At 37.5% G+C, this 20,185-nt stretch overlaps 1 protein-coding gene across 4 annotated transcripts in view; it reads left to right on the top strand.

Moving 5' to 3' along the window:
- EFCAB5 (EF-hand calcium binding domain 5) overlaps nucleotides 1-20,185 on the top strand; it is a 1,692,224-nt gene that overhangs the window by 897,958 nt on the left and 774,081 nt on the right. For all 4 annotated transcript variants that reach the window (XM_044054470.1, XM_044054473.1, XM_044054471.1 and 1 more), the window contains one exon: nucleotides 2,566-2,658. In XM_044054470.1, coding sequence (XP_043910405.1) covers nucleotides 2,566-2,658 — 93 coding nt within the window. The remainder of the gene's footprint in view (nucleotides 1-2,565; nucleotides 2,659-20,185) is intronic.

The raw sequence follows: 20,185 nt of genomic DNA on the forward strand, positions 1-20,185 counted from the left end.
AAGAAAGAGGCCATCATGTCTCTACTCATCCCTCATTAGACCAATCATCGGATATAATGCCCCATTTGGCATGTACGTCAACAGCTGGAGAAGCCACAGAAGTACCTCATGAAGAGGATCCTAGGCCTTAAACACATGTCCTACACAGACAGACTCAAGAAACTCCAGCTATTCTCTGTCTCATATCACCTACTTAAAGGTGATCTCTGCTTGACATACAAAGCCATGTCCAACCCTGCTAGAAATGCTACATCTAAAGAAATCCCAGTCCTTCTGCCCCACATGCTTCAGAGATCTCAACCTCATTACCACAATCAGCAGAACATTCTGGAGGGACACGTTCATCACCCAGAGACTGCCCATACTCTGGAACAAGCTTCCTATTCATGTCAAGCAGAGCACCTCACTGGCTCTCTTCAAGAGAAACGGATGGGTAACAGAAAGTTTACCTCGGGGATCACTCCAGTGGCTGTACTGGATAGAGGCACTGGGAGCTAACGTGAGACAGCACGATGACAGGGCACTTTTATGGGCTAGGCTTATGAAGTCTCCAGGGCTGTTAGTCTAGTACATACCTATGAATCTATGAATAATGAATAATGGCAGCAAACCAGCTGTAGAAATATCATTGATAAGAATACTGTAAAACTTAACATCTTAAGATATAGGCAGCAGTACATTAAATACAATTGGGTACTTTGTAATTGTCAAGATTGTGAAAAAATATTAGACAGGAAGAAAAGCAGCAGATGAGGTTATAAATATTATACAGTGAAATGAAATGTCAAATATAGAAAGACTTTTTACCAGGTTAGGATATGAATGGAAGACTATCTGTCACAAGAAGAGCACAATTTTGTGAATTAGAGACAAGAAAAGAAAAATGCATGTAAGTAGGCAGGATGGGTCAGTGGACATTATCCAGGAGGAATAGAACATGGGCAGTGCTGTAAATCTTGCAGATGTTATTTTATTTGTGATATTAAGTACTTTAAAAATTACTAAGTAGTCTAAGGTCTGTGACATTTTATTCCGTACTTTAGAACATAGTTCAAGTAAAGTACATCCGCTGAGGAGTAATGGGATTTAATTGTCCAGAAAATACCTTTGTGTTTTGTGTACAGTTCCCTACCTAAGGAGTACTATTGCAGGAGGGGTGTGATGGATGGAAATTTCTCAGGCTTAAAGGATCTTGTAGTTGTTGTTTAACTGTTTAAAATGTAGATAATTAAGTAGTTCGAGCAATTGTATTGGTCAAATGGCAGTGCAGCGGTGACTGTGAGGATAGCAGATGTTGTTCATTTAACTGCTGATTCAGGCATTTCATATGACAAGACAATGTCTTAGTCTTTATGGAGGTATTTCCTTCTCCCATTCCCCGATTACCATTGAACCTCCTCCCATATCCCCGGCTGGTCCATTTCTTCCTGTAAAGGACAGAGGTCTACAGGCAATTGGTTTCTGTTAGGGGCAGGAGGTGAGTGGTGGAAGTAAGGTCATTATTTGCTGGGAATTGGGAATTTTCATCTTTTGACTGTGTTCTTCCTCTGAGCATGATTTTGCTCATCAAGCAGTTGACATGCAGAGTGTGCATAAGACAGTGTGTCTCCATTTCCACAGAAGATGTCCTTGCAGTAGCTCTGCTCTGCCCCCTGAAGGCAAGGCACCTGAGTCTCTTCAAGGCATTGTAGTGGGTGTGCACACTTTGGCCATATACCCCTCAATCCTTCCTCAAGACAGAGATGTACATTCTCTTCTTCATCATTCATCTTTTCTCCCCAGCCAGCTCTTTGAGCACCAAGACCATTAAATGAACTGAGGTCATCCTTGCTGAAGTCAAAGAATTATCATTTTTCACAGTGGGGCTTGCATCTTTACAGAAACTTGATTCTTGACAAAAAGAGCGGTCTTTTCTTATCCTTTTCTTTATGGATCTAATGAATGAGAGAATGAGACTCATAATGAGGATTTTATCCAAGATGACTACTTTTGACTAAGAGGATGACACCCCTTCAAATGACACAGCAATTTTGTGGTGGTTTTGCTGTCACTGCTTGACCACTTTGACATAATCTGTCCTTTGTCTGAAGAGAGTCAGGGATATCATGAATTGAAATCTGTGTCATTGAACCCTTTTGCTCCAAAGTTCCTATTCATAGAGCTTTATCCTCTTTTTGTAAGTCTAGTTACAAGGAACCTGAAGTATTAATCCAAATCTTTTAGGTATATAAATATTTATATGGGGCTGGATGATGCTAGCTCTTTGTTCAAATCTCACATCATAAGTTTAAAGCAGTTTGATATGTCTCTGCAAAGTCTGATTGAAAAATAATTTGTAAAAATGTTGATAATGATGTCAGGTTCATTGAATTCAGAGTTATGCTAATCTTGGAATACAGAGAACAGCTTGTTAACAGCTCATAGCCTTAAAACTATGTGATAAGTGCCAGACATTTGCATGTGAAGCAGAATGGCTAAGTGAATGAATCAAATAAATTACATATCCTTCCTGAAATTAAATTACTGTCTTAGTGTACAAGTTCATGTGAATTTTACTATTTTTAGAAAACCATATGACTGCTGACCTGGAGCGCCTGAATAGTGATTTTGCACTGAGAAGTCAGAAGGAACAAAGTATTGCAGCTTCTAGATTTACAGGTATCTTATAAATGGAACACATTTTATATATATTTATGTGGTATATGGTATAAGAGTGGTTACTTCTCTTAATGCTGTACTAAGATGCAAACATTTTGTAGCAAGTTTTAATTAGTTTTATGAGGATTGATTGTCTGTAGTTCTCGGTTTCTGCCACCCGAGTTTCCATTTTTCCAGCTCAAGTGAAAACATATTTCCAAACACCCATGTTGTTAATTCACTTCTTCCCTTCTTCCAACTGGTTACAACATAAAAGTGACATCACAATTCAGTGTGCATTTTCCCATGTAAGCACTTTAACATCCATATGGACCCCTGCTTTGGTGGTGATTTTACTAGTGACCATACACCAGCCTTTGCAAAAGCAGTGTCGAAACACCGCATTATTTGTTTTCTTGCAAGCAAAGAAAAACATGTCTTCACCTGTCATTGTTCATCCTACTGCATTTCCTGAATAACTGTTTACTTTTGACTCGGGTAGATATACCGGGGTCTATATTAGAAGATCGAATGTTTAGGTGATTGAACACCTAAACATCGATCTTCTAATATCGAAACCACCCCCCCCCCAGGGAAACACGCACGTCGGCCAGTAAAAAAAAAAAAAACTTTACATGCAAACTAAGTGGGGGGCTGTGCCCCCCACACACCCCTAACTATATATACCAACTCCGAGATCGCTCAACAGTATGGAAATGGCAAAATCCAGTGAACAGCCAAGGGAAATCTTTCCCTGTGTTAAATCGGCCGTTTGCTGCTTTCGATATTGGAAGATCGATGTTCAGGTGTTCGATCACCTAAACATTCGATTTTCTAATATAGACCCATATATTGCACAACTACCAAAAAGTCTCATAACAAATTTATTATTCATTGTATGATATTTTAGACAACATATTCAGGATGATTATGAAAGAATTAGGGGCTCTGTATCTTTCCTTTTGTTTTTTTTATGGGGAGGATCAGTTGGAGTTTTGTATTAATGGTAAAAGATCTTGGTATTGTATTTGATACTTAGTTGACATTAAAGAATCAGGTGATTACAACAAACATGTTTTCTTGCTTCTGTTTGAAGAACATCACATTACTCAAACACCTTATTCCAGATGTGGACCTGGATATGGTTACTCATACAGTGACAGCAGTGCATCTCAGTTAAGTTGTACTGCCCTGTAACTTGGGTTTTAGACAGATCTTGCTCACCTGCAGCAAATCCAGAAGGCTGCAGCAAGAATGTGGGAACAATTGTTGATGTTGTGCTGTATAACTCCTATGTTGCAGGACCTGCATTTGTTGCTTCTTGGTTTGTGTTTACAATTCTTTTGATGTTTAATATTGTGCACAGATTCTTTTGATGTTTAATATTGTGCACAGTCTGGATCCTCCCTGCTTAAAGGAGCTGTTGGTTTCCTTTTCCCCAGTAAATTCACTGAGATTATCAGTTAAGGGGCTATTAGTTGTTCGCAGTATTCAAGCTGAAGACCTTGGATAGGTAACCATTTGCTTCATTGCCACAGTTCTGAGGAACTGTCAGTCTTCAGTGATTCAGGCAAGCATGTCTAAGGTAGAATGGCCCTTAGATATCATGTGTTTTGTAGAATGCTCTTAACCATCATGTTTCTTTATTGTTGCTAAGCATATTGTTTTTCTGTGTCTGTATTAGTTCATCGAAGTAAGTATTAGTCGAAGGCTAAACAGCAAAGTCTCCAACTTGGATGGGTTTGATTTAGTGCAGTGTGTGCTGCGAAGTGCTAGAGGGCGAGTGGTTCCTAACCCTGGAGAAAATTCCCTGCTTCACTGTAATGAATTTTGGTGTTAAGCTGCTGTTGACTACGTATTCGATGAATACATATTTGGATGAACTAATATAGCCCCATTTTTCTTAACATACGACATTTTTTCTTGTATTATTGTTATGTTGTATTAAGTAGTAAAGTGCTTAGGAAATAAACATTAAAATAAATGAAATGAAGAATCTGTGGCACTCTACAGTACAATATGTTTATTTTGCCCATTGCATTGATCAGCATCGACATCAACCCCTTACTTTCCCATCTTGATCATAGGGTCAGGGTGTCACATCAACAGGGACCTAAAACCAATGTTCACAAAGCTGGGTGGCTATATATAAAATCTTATTTCAGTGGGAAGTATTTAATCAATTATCCTTAATACATAAATATTCTTATGCTCCTTGTTCTGCCATTGGTGGGATTTCCTCAGCAGTACCTGCAGCCCCATTTACTTGATGATGATCTTACACTAATACTCCACATATGTCAGTCTTGTGCCCATTCATTCAAAGTCAACACTGATTTGAATCATTTTCATTTTTTTGTCACTCGTAACAGCTGAATTTCCTAGGTGCTCTGAGAAGATTCCTAGGCATATTGAAAAACTCTTAATTTGCTGGCAGTTTTGTCAGTTTGTTCAGAAATTATCTTCTCATAACTGAGATTAACCAAATACAGAATATTTTAAATTATTTTGTTTTTTCATTATTTTTCATGTAACCAATGATAGTCTGGTGAAATGCTATAATTTCCTCAGATAATAATAAGTGTGTTTAAGGGAGACACCTGCCACCTAAAGGCTGTTGAATAAAGTGTTGTCTGCCCTGTGATGGACCATACTGAAAAGGATTTGGTTGTTATGTTAAAAAAAATAAATAAATAACCCACCCAGTAGAAGCAGGAGAATAAAAGGCCTAAAGGCATGTTTGTTAAAAGTGAAACCAAAAGCTATGGCCAGTAATTTCCCTGAGAGTTAGAAGGGGGCAGTCACTGTTAGGAAAAGACATCTGTTTGTGGTGGAGAACTCAAGGAAAAAGAGATACCAGGAAGAAAAAACACCAAAGAGCATGGCAAGCAGAAGATGTCCAAAAAGGTATATCATCTTCATAAAAGTTAGTGAAACAAGCAGGGTCAAATATTCTAACAATGATCTGAGACCAGAGATCGTGACTAACCTTATTCAGTTTTCTTGACACAAAAAATACAGTACAAGGAACCGATAGAAGTTATACCACCAAAGGTTTCACCAAAATAAGCATCACCCCCTTCACTGAATTTGCAAAGAATGATCATCAAAAGCTAGCTCAATAGATTGTCAAACAAAAATCTTCAATATACTCTGATGGACCTTTTCTCATTTACTGCTGTCATAAAAACCTTCAATCTCAGCATTTTCTGATGATTCTGAGGTAGAAATGGATAAGCCTGGCACAATTTTAATGCTTCCTGTTCTGATTATTGTACTGAAGGTGAGAACGCTTCTAATATTTCCTCCTGTTCTTCTTCCTTGGGTTGCTACTTTCGGCTAGACTATTCACCTCATGAAAGATTTTTATAATTATGTTGATTTTAAAGTCTCTTCCCCCTAAGTAGAAATAGTACATGTCTGCGCAACTCCCATCTTTGATGAGTCGTCCTATTTTTCCTGAGATCAAAAACATCAGAGAGGCAATAGTCAACACTCTGGCACTCAGGCTTCAGCTCCTAGCCACCTTGATAAAATATATAGGGGCTTAAAGGCAGTCCTGAGTTGTTTAGCACTGTGTACCATGTGGGATCAATCCCTACAAGAATTCAATACACTCGTCCCATAAAAAAGAGCTTTCCAGAGAACTACATGAGCAGTTCAAACCACTGAACCGTTTCATGGGGAATCAGTTCCAAGTCCCATCACTATCTTTGATTGTTACAATTGATGTCTTACATTGTTGTAGTGGGGGGTCCATTTCTTTCCCTGTCAGGTCAGTCCTAATGGACTCTAACACTGATATCACTGCACATCAGCAAGGAGGAGCTGTGGGTGTTGTGGCTGGCCCTGAGAAGTTTTAATACTTCTTGCAAGCAGAAGTGGTATTTTGAGCAGACTACCCAACAGCTGTCTGGTGCCTAGATAAACGTTAAGGGGCACATTCTAAACAGTTATGCATTCTAACTTTGCAGACCTGGAAATGGGCCTTATAAATTACTTGACTGTTCAATTACGTCACCTGCTAAAATATTTTAATGTAGCAGCAGACTCGATATGCAGGAAAATATGATGGGGGTCCAACAACTGTATTGTTACAATTAGCATATAAATCTCTGCCAAGTTCATCTAATTCTTAGTTACTGTACATGTATTTGAAATCTTGTTATCCATGTCACGGCCTTTACCATTGTGTAAAAAATCTCACTATGTTTATGTATTTTTATTATGTTTGAACTTTTCTCCCTGGGCCTCTGCTGAAAATGGGCTCTGCCCACTCAGATTTTTCGGTGAACAGATGTAAAATAAATAAATAAATAAATAAAATATGGCATATGACTGAAAAATGGACATGGAGACTGGGCTGTCCACAGATCTGTTTGACACATTACACTGCATTTATTCACCATAAGCAGATGGTACAACCCACTAACAATGAATTGGATGAGTGAAACTCATCAAACAAAACACCTATCAAAATGTCAGGAAAGAAAAGTCTAAACAGCACTTTTTTGCAGAAAGACAAGCCTCTCTGCACTCTACATGGGAAGCTTTGCCTCCCATTTTGCCTTGCTAATGTATACTAACTCCATTGTTGCAGAACTGCGAGAAAAGGAGAAAACCCTAAGAAAGTTGAAAAAATGGATCACATAGTTGCAGTCTTACAGAAGTGCCAGTACATGTTAAAACTTTACAGAACTTATAACTTCAGGGAGATAGAATTGAGAAAATGCATTCTATAACATTCATGAACTGGTAGGACTCTGACTTTGTATAAGTCCCAGTTTTTTATTCTAGATTCCTAGAAGTTACAGCAAGGAGAACAGATGCCTCCTCCTTCTAGTGGGAGCACAGCCGATGTGTTTTTCTCACTATTTTACTGATTGAAAGGGTGCTGCTAACATATAAACAAAGCAGGGTACAACTGATTCTGATGGCTTCAAACTGGAATAGAAGACAATGGATATCCTTTCTTCTTCAGATGGTTTCAGTGCCCTCATTGAAACAATCTGGTAATTCACTATCTACTATCTCAGCAGTAAGGCTACACCCTCATATTTTGCTTCTAAGGTTAATGTACTTGGACGATTACCCTTTTGCAGACAGCATGGCTTCATGATCTGTGGGGGAAGTTGCAATTGATAAAGGAAGCAGTAAATTCTGCCACTACAAGTGGCACAGGTTTTCTGTGTGGATGGACAGGAACAAGTCATAGTGTATTATTTCAGCAGTAAGGATAGATGTTCTTCATATTTATCACTTCTGCAGTGGCTTAAGCTATTTGGGTTATATCCTGCACAGGCTATAACAGCATGCCTGCTTCCAGAGCTGCAGGGCACCTTCCGTGCACCCAAACGTTTAGTCAGCTTAAGCTGAGCTGAATAAAAAGTCTGGATTGGGTGCCATGCTCTTCAGAGTTTTCTTGCCTCCGAAGACCGAGCTTCTCTGTGGGCATCAGGGGATTGACAGTCAGCTTGCGCTGTTCCTTTGCTGGGCAGTTACATTTTCTTTGAGGAAAAACCTTCCAGATATTATTTTTCATATCTAAATTTACTTTCCCGTGTGGAAAAGTACTTTTTAACCTACACAAAAAAACAAATACAAAATAACTGAAAACAAACACGGGCACCAGATAAAGAGCAGAAAAAAAGCAGCTATTGTGAACTACTAAACAATAGAGGAAAATTGAAATAATTTGAGGGCTTTCATTCTCTTTTAATATTTAAATATATATTTTTAACCTAGGAGTGTGTAGTTTTATTATCTGTCATACAACTTTGCTGTACTTTTAAATGGAAGTGCAAATTTGTACTTGACAGTTTTAAAAGTTGATTTAAACATTCAAAAAACATTTTTTTTTCTGTGAAGAGACTGTGTTTAAATTAATTTGTGTGACTGGTAAAGTGTATTGGAGTGCTTTTTACTGTGTTTTTATTGGGAAAAGTGATTTTATACTTCTTTTGAAATTTTACTGGCTTATGCTGTTTAGTTTCCCAAGGAAAGAGGCACCATTTTTAGCTTGACCATTGAACAAACTGACTGTCCCATGGCTGATCCTTCTTCTGGCCACGAAAAGAAAATTAACTAAACAGCCTTTGCCACCACACTAGGCTAGCAATTTGCCTCAGCTGCATGGGGGGGGGGAGGTGACTCTGCTGTGGCCAATGATGTGATGTGGCAGTATCACACAACAGAAAGGTGGTTAAAAATGAAAGTAAAACCCCAGAAGTTCTTAGTAATCTGGATTAGTTTTTATAAGAAAGAAAAATAAAGAAAAAAAAAACTATTAACTATATAACCCCAACAGTCTAAACAGGGTATCTCTTACTTGGCTAAATAACTACCAAGCAAGCTCCATGTCACCCACAAGGCACTAAATCAATCCGGGATCTTCAGCAGTATTTAACCTATTTTAGATTAACACATCTAACATTGGAACTATCAGCTATAGGAATCAACACATGGATGTAGACCCTAACCCCCTGCAGGCAGATTGCTCCACAGAATCAGCTGCAGAAAGTTGAGGCTGTCTTTCTTTCTTTGCATTTATTGATAGGTCAACATGCCCAGCAGTTTTTATTCCTTTTAGTTTTATCAGTTTATAGTGGTTTAAGTTAGGAATGTAATGCTGAAAGGCGATATCCGTGCTTAGGTAATACTTAGATTGGTTTTATTTTAAATAAAAATAACTGTAGTGTAGCAGGTAATAAATTAAGGCACACGTTTTTTTTTTTTTAAATTGACTTGATTTTTCTTTTCAACCACAGTTTGCATTACTTATGTTTAAGATGTTTTGAGTAGACTTGTTATCTTTCATCAGATGTAATTGAAATGTAGCTGTTGAGTCTTTGTAGACAGGTAAAACTTGTTTGGCAAGGCAGCATTCTAGACCATGCTCTCAGTGGTGATCCATCTCCAAGTGATAGTACTACCTCTGAGGGTGGACATATATCGAAGAGTGCCCCCTCTCTGAACAGTTAAAATGAGTGCATGTTTTTACAAGCTTTAACATATTATCTGTATGGTTGCCACCCCTCCATTTTTTTTCCTGGAGTGTCCGGAAATGAAGAATTACTCCGGTTCTCCAGTTCTTGATCTGAGACTCCGGAAATTGTGCTGCTTCGTCAGCGCATTTGTACTCTGACAAAAAAATGACATCACCATCTTGTTTGATTGGCTGCTTGCTGCATTAGGAAAGAGCCAATCAAGAAGCTCTTTTCCCAACACACAGCAAGCAACCAATCAACACAGAAACTACAGAGAAATCCCGTGAAAATTAAAAAATAAAAACGGGGCTTCCAGCTACTCATTTACCTTTTTAAAAAAAAAAAAAAAAAAGGTGGTGGACTACTGGACTGAGATTGTGTCTGTAATTCTGTATCTTCTGTTGAATCGGGATTCGGAGCAGCTATGGACTCTCTTGCTCAAGTCATCTGCTTGCTACTGCTTGGCTCCAGTGTGTGGGTCTGCAAACTCTGCTTAGCTTGCTTGCCTGCTCATATTGGATGGACAGAGAAGTCAAACTGTCAGCTATGATAGGACAGCAAAAAGTCGAATTTCTGGGCTACTGTACTGCCTGACTGCTGCAGCCTATGTCCTGCCTGCCCTGTTCAATAGGAAGCCTGGACTGGAGCTTGCTTTGAATACTAGTCCCTCCGGTAAGTGGAATTAAACAAATTATAGTTAAAGATTTTGATTTCATTTATTTTTTGATTGATATTTTTGGTCTGTTCTACTTCTCATACATTCTCATGTTTTCTGGGTGGTACTGTCTGAGTAAATGAATGTTTTGTAGTAGCAAGGTCTGTACCTTGCCTTGAGAATTGTGTAAATTACTTTTGTCAGTCACCACATGCCACTGTACAAAATTTTGTTTATTTAAAAAAGTATAGCAGTTGTTCTAAGACCACATTTTTTTAATTTGTCTGATAGGTAGTTTAGATGCTGTCCATATTTCTCTCCTTAACTATTGATGTAATGCAGGAGCTTGCAGCTTTTAAAAGTAATGGTTAACATCTACTGATGCCCCTATATTTATTGTGCTCCTATATTGTACTAAGAGGTATGCTTGGGCTAAGCATTTTATTTGCATGCAGAGTCTTCTTACTGTCTTCTCTATGTGCACATATAATGCATTTTCCCAAATTACTCCATAAGAGTAGCTTTATAATTGTATAACCCTTAAGAAAAACCTTAATGAATTTGTTTTGACTATTTGTAATAATGAATGCTCTTATTGTGTAAACTGTTCTCCTCAATGTATCATTTATATTTTTGATATTTCTGTAATTTGTATTTTTGGAGCTTTTCTCCCCGGGCCTCCACTGAAAACAGGTCTTCTGGGCCCAGTGGACCACCCCAGTAATCAAACTGGAAATAAAAAAATAAATATGATGGAAATGTGTGTGTTATTCTATTCCCTATATGTTTGAATATAGCACCGACATTTGTCTTTAAAAATTGCCTGTTTTTCATAGTGGCAAATCACATCTTTATAAGAGCAGGATTTTAAATGTATCCTTTTTAAGCTTTGTTCCAGTTCATTGTAATAAGAGTTTAAAGTATTGCTTAACATCATATGTGGATATGTGTTAAACTTCATATCTTTAAGGAAATGCAAGGTAGAGTAAAACTGTTATTCCAACACCTTACTAATAATATAAAGTAGCATTTCTGTCTCTGATTGGTGCTGTCTAGATTGAAAGGTATTGTGATGTCTAGAATAGAATGTACAGATTTTTGCCTCATATTTTTCTCGTGTGGATTTCAAGCAAATGATAGTGGGCTGAAGTCACTAAATATTTTTCTGTTAGGCTTCTGTCTTTAAGAAAATGTATGGTAAAGCAACCTTTTGTAGGAGTTTAAAATCTCTTATTTTTGAGCATTTGTAATGTATTCTTTTTGGATTTGCAGTAATTTATTCAAATCAGAACATCGGAATACTTATCACATACCTAGTTTGTCTCTACGCAAGTTATTATAGTTGTAGCCAGAGGGTATTATGATTGCTGAGCTACCATGTATTTCATCTTCATCATCTTGTCGGCCCACAGAGTAATTATGAACTTCGTCGCACTATGTCCAGACTCAGGTGCATAACTTTAGGTCGGGTTCTGCGTAACAGTTAAGGGTATTGACTTGGGGCACTAGTTACAGTTGTTGCTTTAGTATCTGATCCACAGGTTTTAGTCATGGTTGAATGCCTTCTGTGCATGTTCTGCTGTCACACCATGTGTGTAACAGTCCCTTGGACATGAGTTACTTTTGCTGCCTTTCATTGCTTGACTTTCTTGTTAATTTTTCAGGTGGAGTCTATATCTTCTTTCACATGTTTTTTTTCCTTATATTAAGGTGTAAAAGTCTGGAGATTCACATGTGACTGTGAGCAAGTATCTCTGGCTAGTTGACACAGGCCCCACCAGGCACTGCTGTTGGTCACGTAATAGTATCTTGATTTGTATTAATAGCTGTTTTGGTTTATTGTAGTGGTGTTGAGCAAGGATTCTACAAGAATCATTGTTCGGGAAAAGGTCAATGGATCAGCAAGAGGCTGAAAGTGTGCCTCCTAAGAACTTTTTCTGCACTTATAATAAGGTATGGGAGCAAAGCTACACATGGGTGCGACCTGTTCCAAATGCAGATGCGAGGCTGGTATAATGCTAGCCTGCTATCAAAAGTTATTTTATTAGCCAAGGGCCTGAGGAGCGTCACCCCCTTATCCAGAGATTTGTGGAAGCTAATGAGGATAGCATCAGTGGGGATATCTCAGAGGCAGATTGCTACATACATTTCATGTACTGCACCCTGAAGGTATTCCACAAGTCTATAGCAAAACTTGAAAGTAACATGCCCTCTGTTCCAGAGTTGTACACAGTGCAATGATAAGTCTTAAAGATGAGTTGCAGAGAAGGCTAGATGACCAATTCTTTGGTGCTAAAGTTTCATCTGCCTTACAGCATTTTACTCCAGCTATGGCACAGCAGGTCTGTAGGGATTTCTGTGATTTTTATAGTAAAGCAATTTGTTACCTAGAGAAGTGGTTTGACTATGATTTTAGTCCCTTTAAAGCTATGCAGGTCCTCGGCCTCCATCATCCTGTGACTTGGCCAGAACAGTGTACATTTGTGGACGTTTTCAAATTGAATGTGGACATTGAAGCACTTTTCTCAGATTACTACACTTTAACTGACATTGAAGCACTTTACTCAGACTACTGCGTTTTAACTGACATTGAAGCACTTTACCCAGACTACTGCACTTTAACTGCTGCATTGCCGAACCTGTTACAGATGACAGAGGAATCTGTAAGTGATCGCTGGGTAACTTTTTTAGTAAATCTCCAGACTACAAAACGCTTTACAGACTGGTGCAGTTTCCCCTTTCAGTTCCCCAGCAATAGCTTAGTGGAAAGGTTTTTTTCACTTATGGGGAAAGCATGGACTGACACAAGAAACAGAATGCTTGTGTCTGCTTGTGTCTCTTGTGAAGGCTGAGTTGCAGGTCAAGCTAAATTTTAACATGAGTTGTTCACAATTTTATTCATTTGTAAAAAGTAACCAGCCATTACTTGAGGCTGCCAGATCAAATGCAAAATATAGCTTCAAGTATAAGCAATGATTTTCTGGCAAGAAAATTGTGACAAGACAAATTATTAGTTTTTCCCATGCTTGTAAGACCAGTGGTGTCATTTTGATGCACTATTGTGTGATAATGTACTGCTTTGAATGAATTACTGCTAAATAAAGGTTTTGTTTTTTTTTACATCTGAGTAATTGTATTTTTTCCATGTTAGTACTAACTGCATGTGGTATTAAAGATGTGCGCTGAAGGGTTAGTTTTCCCATGCTTGTCTCATCGAGTGGTGTCATTTTGATGTATGATGTACTGTTGTATGTAGTGAACCCTTGAATGAAGTAGTCCTAAATAAAGCTTTTTTTTAATTTACTTGCATCTGATTCATTGTATATTTTTCCTTTTAGTGGTAATTGTATGTGATATTCAAGACTTGTGCTGAAGGGCGTCCGATAAAAGGGGCATGGCTACTAAAGGGGAATGGGTGTGGCTAGAATGTGCATGGGACAGGGCTTGTTCGTCAGGAAATGGCACAATAGAAAGGTGGCAACCCTGATTATCTGAACAGTGCTCATCTGCCTGTAAAGTACTATTTACGAATAATGGAGATGTCTTCAGACAAAAAGCAGTTTTCAGAGTCTTACTTTCATTTTTAACCACCTTTCTGTTGTGTGATACTGCAAAGGATCTTTCCACCACTATATTCTTTTGGAGAGCTTGGTGCTTCAACAGGTACACTATCTTTTTTCTTGTAAGCCATGAGCCATGGGTTTTAAACTGGTGAAGTTTTTCACAGAGCCTATGGTTTCCCTGATAGCAGCCTCCTACCCCTAAGAAAACAGAATGTATAAAATTCATCAATCTTTAAAATATCTGTACATTCATCCCAGTCCTGACTCATCAGCTTTAATTTTAGTCAGTCCAACTGTTGCCAAAGATTTTGTTAACTCTAATCATTCCCTTCTGACGATGATAGTAAAACAGTAAGACTGGAGGGAAAAAATGTTATGGTTTTGCGACTTCAATTTCTAGAATTTTGAATTGTCAGGCTGATAATGTTAGTTTATTCTTGTTAATTGTGAGAAGTATGACAGATGTTTTATCTGCATTTCCTTCCTGTGAGGAAAAATCTGCTTTGTGTAAATTAGTTTCTTCTGTTTTAAGGTCATTACTCAATGTTTAAAGTGTGCTTATAACTCTGTAGATATTACATCCAAGGCTGCTGCCACTGGTACTGTGTTGTGGAGGTTTGCCTGGCTGTGGTCTCAAAACCTCCCAGTCGATAACCAAGGATATGATTTTTTTGAGCTAGGATACAGAATCGAAATTGCCTAAACATAACAAGGCGTTGCAGAGTCTAATTACGGTGGCTGCCTTTAAAAAGGCAATTACTAGAAAATGCAAATCAAAGTCTAAACCAACTTTACTAGAAGTAGTGAATACAGCAACAGTGATAAAATAACTGGAATTGGGATCTTTAGAAAAGAGTAGGAGCAAATTACATAGGAAAATGGGAATTGTGCGAACAATACATGCAGAGGAGGAACGAGATTTAAAAGAAGGCAGGATTTGAATGAGCTATGTAGTGTTTGACTGTCAATGATTGAATATATTATAAGTAGTGTATAATGTTTGCAACTGCAATTATGTCAGCATGGTTTGTGATGAATAATGTTTTAACTAAAATTATGTCAATATGGTTTGTTTTCATTTATATAAATGTACGATTGCCTATGTCATAAGTGATGCTTTAATAAAGATGTTTCTTGTTTTATAAAAACCTTCCAGAGGATGTAAAAAAAAAAATGAGATTTTAAATTCATCTTTAGACAGATATTTATTTTTTGTCCTGCTACTGCAGAGGTTATCAAAAATGTGATGGGAGGGATAAGCTGATACAGGAAATCCATCAGATTTTCAGTCCTCCTCTAAATTTTCCAAGGGTTTTTCTGCATCCTCATCCAATTTTGGCAAGACACAAAACAGTCTTAGCAAAATGCTGATAAGCAGACGTTTAAGAAAACAATAGCAGGGAGGTTAAAAATGCAGACATCTCCCCCCAAAAGAAAGGGCAGTCAAATAAGTCAGAATGACTATATAAGTTACTTTGTCCCCCTCCCTCAACCTGGCAGTCCCTTATCCCTTCCAGAAAATGTGAATCTACATTTCTCTGACAACAGACTATGTCATTCACCAGGCTAAGTCTTCTACCTCCCATAACTTAGTCTCTACTTTACCTCCAACTATACTCCCTCCATCTCTCCTCTGTTCTCTGCTGACCCATAATAGCTTGCACTCTGTTTTAATTTGATGGACAGTAATTTTTTGATTCCAGACATTCTTTGCATAGCAACTAACTCCATGCCTTTGCATCACTGTTTTTTTATATATATATATATATATATATATATATATATATATATATATATATATATATATTGTCTCTGATTTTATTTAGTGCACACTCTTTGTAATTAGTATTTCTGCATAAGCTTATAGACTCTGTATACCTGCGTACTATTGTTTGTATTCTTTACTGTCTACTGTATTATATTAATTATAGTTATTGTAAGTTTTGTTACTGCTTGTGGAGCTTTTCTACCCGGGCCTCCGCTGAAAACGGGCTTCTGTAATGTAATAAATAAATAAATGGGTTCTGAGACAGATTCAGCAGGAATACGGATGGCAGTGGGAAGAAATCCTTCCTTTCTAGAGAATTATTGCACATCTACCAGACCAAACCCCAGTGTTCTCTCCTGTCCTACAGCATAGGTTTATAGAAACAGTTCCTCCTTCCCAGTGAGGAAGAGGTTTTTATTCAAGAATGTTTCTGGTGCCAAAGACAAGATCAGGGGTGTTTGAGACATCCCGACCCCAAAACAACTACAGCTGATTGCCTGTAGTAATACCTTTTAGGCACTTGTTTTCTGAGGATGTGCAGCAGGTACTAATAGAGGTAAGAAATCCTGCTACTAGAATATCATGTATTAACAAATGGAAAAGGTTTTCTAGTGGGTAATAACAAAACAGCCAGCACCAATTCAGGGCTAGTGATTCTCTGTTTTTTCAGTATTTGTGTGAGTTAGTATCCTATGGGGACTGTCTTACTCCTCTGTCAAGGTTCATTTGTCGGCCATTTCAACATGTCTGCTCATTGATCCCTTTCTTTCAATGCATTTTCATATGAAAATGTTTTTGAAAATGGTGTGACATAAGAAGCCTCCCAGAAAACATGTGACCCCTCCTTGGGATCTTAATTTTGTGTTAGAGAAGCTAATACTTGGTCCATTTGAATCAGCGTATCTGTCTGACTTGAAGTTCTTAACATGGAAAAAAAGTTTTGCTGATCTGCAAGAAGAGCATCTGAGTTGCAAGCTTTTAGAGTGGGTCAGCCTTATCTCACCTTTCCCAAAGACAGGGTTTTGTTGAGAACTAATCCTTATTTTATGCCTTTAGTGATATCCAAGCTTACATCTCCCTGTTTTATTTCTAGAACCTAAAAATGAGGGGAAAAGGATACTTCATACCTTGGATGTCTACAGACAGTTCAGCTACTGTCTTGAAAAAATCTTCCAGAACTTCTAGTCAGTTTATAATTTCTTGTGAAGTTAAGAATGGATAACCTGTGTCAAAGCAAACTATTTCCAAATAGTTGTCTTTTGCTGCTACCTTTTTAGTCCCACCACAACAAAACTGTACTAGGCAGGGTCAGTGCTCAGTGCACCAGGATTTTGACTTAATCTATGGCTTTTTGGAAAGAGTTGTACTCCAGAAATATTCGAGAAGCAGCAACTTGGTCTCCTGTGCATTCTTTACCAAAGTACTATAAAGTAGATCCCTTCTTCAGGTCTAGGATAAGGTTTGCTAGTAACATTCTCCAGGGGCTCCTGGACCTTTTCAAATTGAGCTGACTAATGGTTTGGGGACATGGAAGGTGCCCTGAAGTTTTGGAAGCTGGTCAGTTGCTATATCCTATGCTAGATATAACCCATATAGCTTAGGCTACTGCAGCAGTGATCATTTGAGCATCTACTGTTATGGTCAGTTTACTTGCACAACTGTACTTTCTTTTTGTTTCCTAGCACATTTTCAGAGCTCTTGCCTCCTTGGTAGACAAAACATGCTCTGAAGCTTTTAGCAATCTTCCTACTTTTTATATGGAGAGCTGTACATGCTCCTGGTAGGGTAAGTACCTGGAAGGCACCCTAAGCTTTAAGAAGTTGACCGGTGCATGAGGGCTGAGCCCAGATATCATAGGCTACTTCAATTGTGATCCATTAGAACTTCTATTGTATTGGTAAGTATACTTACACAACTATATTTTATATTGGATGGGTGGTATTGTTCAGACCTAATAAATTTGTATGCGTAGGTTAAAAAACATCTTGGTCATATGTAAATATGCACATAGTTATTTTTTTAACACACCTATTAAAATAAGCACACATACATTAATAGAGAAAGAAAACAAGCCATGTTAACATGTTTTTTATTTACATAAATTCTGCATTATATATGTATATATATATATTTTTCATTCTTATTGCAACGATTCTCGTTTAGTCCAACATTAAATAAATCGCTGTATTCCTGCCTTTCCTTAAAATCACCCTTCCAGTTGTAGATTATTTTGCATGTATTGTTCCCACTGATTCTATTTATTTATATGTAATTTTCTCTTTCCCTTTTCTAAAGATTCAATTTCCTTTTCTTTTAGCTCTTTTTACATTATTGAATACTTTAAATAAAGTTGGTTTGGATTTTTATTTCCATTTTCTATTTATTTATTTTTTTTGGCAGCCAGTTAAACTTTATAAGGTCTTACTACATCTAGGCAACTAAGATTCTGTGTCCCAACTTAAAATAAATAATTTCCTTGGCTATAGCCATTTGCTCCACCAATATTTCTGACAAGAGTACTCTGCAGGGATTTTTTTTTAAATATAGAAGCTTATTACACTCCCAAAAACCCTGATACCATTTACATCTGTCTTCATCACAGCACCACCATTTGTTATCTAACCGAGAAAAAATTCCTAAACCTTCTGGACTTTGGCTCCCAAGTTAGCAACAAAGCATGCAACATGCATATGTCCCCCCCATTGTTCTCTTGTAAATTCCTTTTTTTTTTCAGACTCTCTTCTCAATCTTTTCTAACCTCTTTTGATTGTTGTAGTGCACAATTTTATTATTATATACTATATTAAGTATCCTTTTTTTAACAGCAACTTCTGTTCAAGATTTAACTAAAAACTCTACCCGTGCAGGTCTTTCTCTTAGGATTCCCCTATTCCTTTATCTTTGCATATATTCTTCATATTAAGCCTTTGTAGGGAAGGCTGTCTCTAACCTTCATTTCAAACAACTTCTTGTCCACATCGCACCTTTCCCTCTCTAGTTATTTGTTCCCAGTACTTTGGTTCCTTTTCCAGTTTTCTCCAGTAAATTCCAGCCTCCTCTTGCCTATTTTCTGTACCCCTACTTGCAGTCATCTCTTTTGGCAAAATTTCCTTTCTGCAGTCCCATCTTGGCTAAGTTCTTAGAATAATTTCTACAACTTAATGAATGTAATATTCTGCATGGTTGTTGTTACATCTCAAGGATCTGCCTCCAAAATCCCTCTCTCTCCTTATTTTGAACTCCCTAGCTACTTCATCATCATTCCTTCCTACTTTGAATGATTTGTATAAGCCTTAACAGTGTAGCTGTAATGTATCACTTCAAATCAGATAATCCTAAACACCATGTTCTATTGGGAGAATTAGCTTATCCCACTTAACTCTTGCCCTCTTTCCCTCCCAGATAAATTCCTTCAACTCTTTATTAATTATTGTCCACAACTTCTCCACTGGTTAGAAAAAATATTTTTTTATCTGTATATAACATTAAAGGGACAAAAAACATTTTCACTGCATGTATTTTGCTATCCATATTTATAAACAAGAGCTTCCAGTTTCTCATTTGTTTGTATTATTTTTTGTTTGGTCTTTTCTCACATATCCATAGCTGTCATAACAGAAGTATTTGTTTTTCATTTATATAAATGTAAGATTGCCTATGTCATACGGGATAATTTAATAAAGATGTTTATTGAAAAAACAACATTGACACCACTTTAATTGCAAACATTACACATCACAGACACCATTGAAACAACTGTAGTTGCAAACATTGTACATCATTTATAATCTATCCAGTCATTGTCAGTTAAACATTACATAGCTCAGTCGAATCCTGCCTCTTAAACCTCGGTCCTTGTCTGCATGTATTGTTCCCACAATTACTATTTTTTTCCTGTGTAGTTTGCTCATTCCCTTTTCTAAAGATCCCAATTCCAGTTGTTTTATCTCTGTTACTAATGTCACTACATCTAGTAAAGTTGGTGTGGACTTTGATTTCCATTTTCTAGTAATAGCTTTTTTGGCAGCCACTACTAAACTCAGCAAGGCTTTACTATGTCTAGGCAATTCTGATTCTGTATCATAGCTCAAAAAATCATCTCCCCAATCAAACCAATCCGCTCGGCCAGTATCTCCGACAGAGCGTTCTGCAGGGAATCCCTGAAGTCTGTCAGCTCATTACACTCCCAAAAAATGTGTTCCCAGCCACCTCTATCTTGCCCATCACACCTCCAACATTTGCTATCCAGCTGAGGAAAAATTATTTGAGTCTACTTGAGGTATGAAAATACCTATGTAAACACTTCCGGGCAAAGATCCTAAAACTCTCTACACGTTACTGCATATTTGGGAGATATACATACCCCCCCAATTGTCTCTTTGTGAATTGCTTATCCAATCTCTCTTCCTAATCCTTTCTAAGCTCCTCTAATTTGATTCTTATAATTATCATGCAATATTTTATATGCTCTACTAATTATTCCTTTTTTAATGGCAGCTTCTGTTTAAGATTCTATTAAAAGCTCCACTAATGCTGGTCTTTCATTTAGGACCCCCTGTTTCTTTCTCTTTGCTTA

Source organism: Protopterus annectens, chromosome 13.part0, assembly GCF_019279795.1.
Source record: "Protopterus annectens isolate FY-2018-M chromosome 13.part0, PAN1.0, whole genome shotgun sequence".
Taxonomy (NCBI): domain Eukaryota; kingdom Metazoa; phylum Chordata; order Ceratodontiformes; family Protopteridae; genus Protopterus; species Protopterus annectens.